Below are 6,842 nucleotides of genomic sequence, written 5' to 3' on the forward strand. Positions count from 1 at the left end.
TTGTGGAAGCAGGCCATTTGGCCTATCAAGTCCACACCAACCTTCTGAAGAGTATCCCACCCAGACACACCCCTTACCCGATTCCTGTAACCCTGCGTTCAGCAGGGCTAATTCATCTAAACCACACATCCCTGGACACTTCTACATAACCTGCACATCTTTGGATGGTGGGAGGAAAATGCAGCACCCAAGGAAACCCACGCAGACATGGGGAGAATGTGCAAACTCCACACAGACAATTGCCTGAGGCTGGAAATGAACCCAGATCCCTGGTGCTGTGAGGCAGCATGTAGAGTCATATTGAGGTTGGCAGGACTGTCCTATGAGGAGAATTGGTTTGACTGGGCCTGAATTCATTACTGTTTAGAAGAATCAGAGAAGGGGCTTTTGTGGTGCAGTGGTAGTGTCCTTACCTCTGAGACAGGAGGCCAGGTTCAAATTTAACTTGCTCCAGAGGTGTGTTAACATCTCTGAACAAATTTGTTAGGAAATATCGGAAAGAATCAAAGGCGATCTGATTGAAATGTAAAAAATTCGAACAGGCTAGTCAGCTGAGCTGCAGGGAGGATGCTCTCCCTCACTGGGGAGTCTAGAACCAAGAGTCACACTCTCAGGATAGTAGGCTGTTTTCAGGATAAGATGTAGAAATATTTCTTCACTTACATGGATGGTCAACCTGTGGAATTCTCTACCATGGAAGGCTGTGGTGGTCACTAATTACATGCAAGAAAGAAATTGATAGGTTTATTAATATTAAAGGCATCAAGGAGGTGGGAATATGGCCTTCAGATGTAGGATCAGCTGTGATTTTATTGAATGATCGAGCAGACTCGAAGGGCTGAATGGCCTATTCCCGCTCCTGGTTTCTATGTTTCTATCATCTGCAATTTGTTAGGATTTTGAAAATGTTATTATATGATAAATAATGAGACTTACTGTAACAGATCTGTTCTTCAAGGAATATCCTCTGTACCAACCTGCAGAACAGAAACACGAATAGTGTTACTGTCAATGAAAGCAAAGACAAAGGATATCAATGATCAAACAAGTTCTGGAAAAATGCATTAGGTTGAGTAATAACTAGGGAGACAGAAACAAACTGAAAGAACTGCGGATGCTGGCAATCAGAAACAAAAATAGAAATTGCTGGAAAAGCTCAGCAGGTCTGGCAGAATCTGTGGAGAGAAATCAGTGTTACCATTTCAGGTTCCTGTAACCCTTCCTCAGAACCACTTAGTTGGATCCAAAACATTGACTCTGCTTCCTCACCACAGATGCTCCCAGAACTGCTGAATGTTTCCAGCAATTTCAGTTTCTGTTTCTGATTTCCAGCATCCACAGTTCTTTTGGTTTTTATGACAAATGATATGTTTTCCATTTTTAGAACATTTGTGAACAGTGGAGTACAGTTCAATTGTTAGAATCGAACAGACCATCACGGGCCACCAAGATTGAGCTGTTGGAAAACACTTGCTAAATTATAAATCCTGGGACAGTCAAGTGCCTGAAAGGCAGGAAGGCCAAAAATCGGAAAACTAATGACACATGAAGTAAATTTTCTGACAATCCATACTTCTTTCAAGCCTGTGACCTCACCGAAAGCAGCTGGTGTGTGAGAACAGTATTACTTCCGTAATCGCCTCCAAGTCACTCTCAAACTCCCCAGCTCACATTCACATAGCACCTTAACGTTAAACTCCTGATCCGCTTCCTGGGAATAGAACGGGTGAGGGGGTGGAAGAAGCTAATAATCGGATTTTAAAAATTTATAGAGAGAGCCAAAACTGAAGACAGCGGGACACCTCCTATACCACTCATGAAGTGGGTCAAATCAATTCATTGCCTGAATGCAAGATCACCTCCAGTGTTACAACCCACTGTGTTCCTGCAATTTTTGATTTTGTACAACCGTGAGTTCCTTCGCTCCATCTTTGGAAGCATTTTTCTTTTCTTTATTCATTCATGGGATCAGGGCGTCGCTGACCAGGCAGCATTTATTGCCCATCCCTAATTGCCCAAAGGGCATTTCAGAGTCAACCACATTGCTGTGGGTCTGCAATCATATGTAGGCCAGACCAGGTAAGGATGGCAGTTTCCTTCCCTAAAGGACATTCGTGAACCAGATGGGTTTTTCCCAACGATCGGCAATGGATTCATGGTCGTCATTAGACCCTTAATTCCAGATATTTTTATTGAATTCAAATTCCACCATCTGCCGTGGCAGGATTTGAACCCCGATCCATAGAATATTATCTGGGTCTTTGGATTAACAGTCTAGCAATAATACCACTTGGCCATCGCCTCCACCCATACTGAGAATGTCCAGATTCCAAGCTCTGGAATTCCCTCAGCGAACCTCAATACCTCTCTTTTTAGCCCCCTCTCCTCTACCTGCTACTTAAAACTCAGGTCTTTGCCCTAACCCTTTGGTCATTGGTCTTTACCCGATTCCGCATCGAATTCTGGCAGATCATAATTCTTTAAAGTGCCTTGCTATGTCTTACTGCATTTAATGTGGTAACACAGCGTGGAGCTGGAGGAACACAGCAGGCCAGGCAGCATCAGAGGAGTAGGAAAGCTGACATTTCGGGTCCTCACAGCTCCACACTGTGCTATCTCTGACTCCAGCATCGGCACTTTTTACTATCTCTGCATTTAATGTGAGTTGTTTTTTGTAATGACAGATGGAGAAGAAATTCCAGACCTCAGCGACCCTTACAGAAGTGTGCATAGATTCAGACCCTCACTGTGGTTGATCACTAAATAAGTGTTGCCTCAGGTTGTTTATAAGGATGGATTCTGTTCTAGCCTCCACATTGGAACTGTTACAGTGGGACTGTTTGCATCCAAAGTGCATGGTTTGTTTATTTTTAAATCAAAGCACCTCAAGCCAGACGGTTACATTAACAACAGAGGATTGATTTGTGGAGACAATGTGCAGTTGCAGCAGCAGAGAAATGGATTCTAAATACGATGTCAAGCAGATTGTCTGAGACAAATCTGTGGACCCTATGCTCATTCCCAGGAGCTGGCTGACTCATTCCCTTCTGGCAACTCTAAAGGCATCAGCAACCTAATAAGGAAAGTGGATCCAGAACAGATGACGGAGAGAGGAAGAGGAGGTTACTGCACGAAGGAGAGAGAAGACGTGGGGCAGATCCCAATTCTTTAACTCCAACACCATAGGGGCAGCCTGATGGGTCAGTGGATAGCACTGCTGCCTCACAGTGCCAGGGACCTGAGTTCAATTCCACCCTCAGGTGACTGTCTGTGTGAAATTTGCACATTCTGTGTGGATTTCTTTCAGGTGATCTGGTTTCCTCCCACAGTCCAAAGATGTGCAGGTTAGGTGGATTGGCCATGCTAAATTGTCTGTAGTGTCCAAGGATGTGCAGGCTGGGTGGATTAGGCATGGGAAATCTAGGGGTACAAGGATTGGGTATTAGTGGGATGCTCCTTGGATGGTCAGTGGTGACCCATTGGGCTGAATGGCCTGATTCCATGCTGTAGCAATTCTATTAATAAAAACTCAAAATTGGGAAGGCAACTTAAACATCTTTTCCAATCCCGAAGTCTGATGAGCTTTTGTTACCTCCAGACTGGATAATTCCAATGTCCTCTTGTCTGGGCTCCCACCTTCAACCCTCCACAAAGCTAGACTTGCATCCTAATTCACACCATGTACCATTTTCCCAGTGTTGCTTGACCACTCGAGCAACACCAGCTTTAATACGTTTTTTTCCCCATTTTAAGTACCCCCATGGCTGTGCCTTCATTCTTATCAACCTCCCTCAGCTCAACCATAGAATCGTATATTTTACACAGATGGAGGCCATTTGGCCCATTGTGTCTGTACTGGCTCCAGCCCAACCTCTGTATCCCTCAAAATTCATTACTTTCAATCCTGTAACTTCTGATTGTGTCACTATTTTCATCTTTTAGCCATTTTCCATTTTCTCCACCAGTGACGATCATGTCTCTACAGGCAAAGCCCCCAAGTTCTAGAGTCCCCTCCCTAACTGTCTTTCTTTACAGCACATCTTAAAACCTGCCTCTTCCACCAAACTTGCATTCACCTTGTTCTAATACCTCCTTATTAGACTCAACGTCAAGTTTTGTTTGGTAAACCTCCTGTGTAGTTGGAACATGGCACAATCATAGAATCCCTAGAGCAGGGAAGCAGGCCATGGTCCATTGAATCTACACAGATCCTTTGAAGAGCATCCCACCTGACACAGCTCCCTACCCTAGCCCTGTAAACCCACATTTCCCATGGCTAATCTAGCTAGCCTGCACATCCCTGGACATTATGAGCAATTTAGCACAGCTGATCCACCTAACTTAAACATTTTTGGACTGTGGAAGGATACCAGAGCACCCAGAGGAAACCCATTCAGACACAGAGAGAAGGTGTAAACTCCACAAAGACAGGCACCTGAGGATGGAATTGAACCTGGGTCCCTAGTGCCATGAAGCAGCAGTGCTAACCACTGAGCCACCAGCCCACCCCAACGTCAAAGGTATGTTATGATCCCAGTGAGCGGTAATACTAGACAACTCAGTAAAAAAAAGTGAAGCTTATGACCTATCACTCACTGAAAACCTTCACAAGAGGCTACCAATGTACTTTTGATGAAAGAAAACCAAACTTTATTGCAGACACAAGCTAATAACACAAACTATGTTACACTGTACAAGAACAATTTGAAACAACCTTATTACAACTATCAGAAATAAAAATTGAATCCTTTTAAACAACGACTGAACAGATACTCAAAATCCAATGAAAAAAATCACCCTGTTTCTACTTTTAGCCTCATTATTCCATTGCAAGGGAAGTCAGGAAAGTGATTGCTGGGCCCCTTGCTGAGATATACGTGTCATCAATAGCCAGAGGTGAGGTGCCAAAAGACTGGACAGTGGCTAATGTGCCATTATTTAAGAATGGTGGCATGGCCAGGGAACTATAGACCAGTGAGCCTGACATCGGTGGTGGGTAAGTTGTTGGAGAGAATCCCGAGTACAGGATTTACATGTACTTGGAAAGGCAAGGACTGATTAGGGATAGTCAACGTGGCTTTGTGTGTGGGAAATCGTGTCTCACTAAAATGAGTGTTTTGAAGAAATAACAAAGAGGATTGATGAAGGCAGAGATGTTGCACTAAGGTTCTAAAATCATAGGTGAAGTAAGCCATTCAGCCCTTTAAGTCTACTCTTCCATTCAATTATACTTCAATCATAACTCATCTTCTACCTCAAACATATCTTCTGGTCCTAAACCACTTCCCGCCCCCATATCTCTTAAGTTCCTTAAAACTAGTCTCTGTCTTGAACATACACAGCAACTGATTGTCAACAGTTCTCAGGGTTAGAGACTTCCAGAGATTCACAACTCACCAAGCAAAAGAATCTCTCCACATCTCAGCCTGAAACAGCCAAAAAACTTTAGGGAAGGCGACGGCCTAGTGGTATTATCGCTATACTATTAATCTAGAGACCCAGGTCCAAGTCCTACCATAACATATGGTCGGTGGGGTGGGAGAAATCTGAAATTAAGACCCTAATGATGACCATGAAATGATTGTTGTAGGGGGGAGAAATCCATCTGGTACACTCAAATTGCCATCCTTGACTGGTCCAACCTACATCTGACTCCAGACACACAACCACTGTGGTTGACTCTTAACAACTGGGGATGCGTTTGAAATGCTGGTCCAGCCAGTGACATTCACATCCTATCATAGTTCTTTTTTAAATCAATTTTAAGACTGTAGCACTAAGTTACAGATTCTGGCGCCCTGGTCTCAGTTTCTACCCTGTCAAGACCCTTAATGATTTTTATGTTTCAATGAGATCATTGCTCAATTTTTTAAACATCAGAATATATAGGCCTAGTTGATTCAATCTTTCCTCACAGGGCATACCCTTCATCCCAAGCATCAGTCCAGTGACCCTTTATTGAACCCTCTTCCAAGGCCAACATATTCTTCCCTAAGGAGATTGCACACATTCACCATGTGGTCTTATCAAGGCCCAATAACATTGCAGCAAGATTTCTGAGTCTGAGATCAATTTGCTATAGGCGCAGTATTTCAAACTAAATGCAGCACTCCAGATGGGGTCTGATTGAGGTTCCATAATTGAAGCAGCAATTTCTCATGTTTTAAATATGCTTTGAGATGAAGGCCAATCTTCCACTGCCACTCATAGTCATATTTTGCAGATACGGGTTCTCCGTTTCTGTGTATATTACATGGTGATGGTGGGAGTGTGGGGAGTCATCGAATCATACAGCATGGAAACAGACCCTTCAACCAACCAGTCAATGCTGGCCTGCGCATGGCCTGTATCCCTCCAAACCTTTCCTATTCCTGTACTTATACAAATGTCTTTTAAATTTTGAAATTGTACTCACATCCACCACTTCCTTTGGAAGTTCACTCCACACACAAACCAATCTCTGTGTAAAAAAACGCTGCCCTTCACATCCTTTTTAAAACCTTCTCCTCTCACCTTAAAATTATACCCCCTAGTCTTGAACTCCCTCATCATAGGGAATAGAGACCTACCTTTCGCCTTATCTATACGCTTCACGATTTTAAAAACCTCTATAAGGTCACCTCAACCTCCTACGCTCCACTGAAAAAAAAGTCAAAACAAAAAATAGGAAGCTGAGAGAAGAAAAGCAGGGAATAACTATCACAATGCTAGAGCCAGCATAGATCTGGAGCAGAGACAGTAGGAACTGCAGATGCTGGAGAATCTGAGATAACAAGGTGTAGAGCTAGATGAACACAGCAGGCCAAGCAACATCAGAGGAGCAGGAAAGCTGACGTTTCCGG

The 6,842-nt window shown here is 43.6% G+C and overlaps 1 protein-coding gene across 1 annotated transcript in view; it reads right to left on the reverse strand.

Annotated features, from left to right (window-relative positions):
• LOC109931733 (dedicator of cytokinesis protein 1-like) overlaps positions 1-6,842 on the reverse strand; it is a 1,067,415-nt gene that overhangs the window by 983,051 nt on the left and 77,522 nt on the right. The window contains exon 3 of the mRNA XM_048601800.1: positions 937-977. Within this exon, the coding sequence (XP_048457757.1) occupies positions 937-977 (41 nt within the window). The remainder of the gene's footprint in view (positions 1-936; positions 978-6,842) is intronic.

The sequence above is a fragment of the Rhincodon typus genome, chromosome 1, assembly GCF_021869965.1.
Source record: "Rhincodon typus isolate 14 chromosome 1, sRhiTyp1.1, whole genome shotgun sequence".
Lineage (NCBI taxonomy): Eukaryota > Metazoa > Chordata > Chondrichthyes > Orectolobiformes > Rhincodontidae > Rhincodon > Rhincodon typus.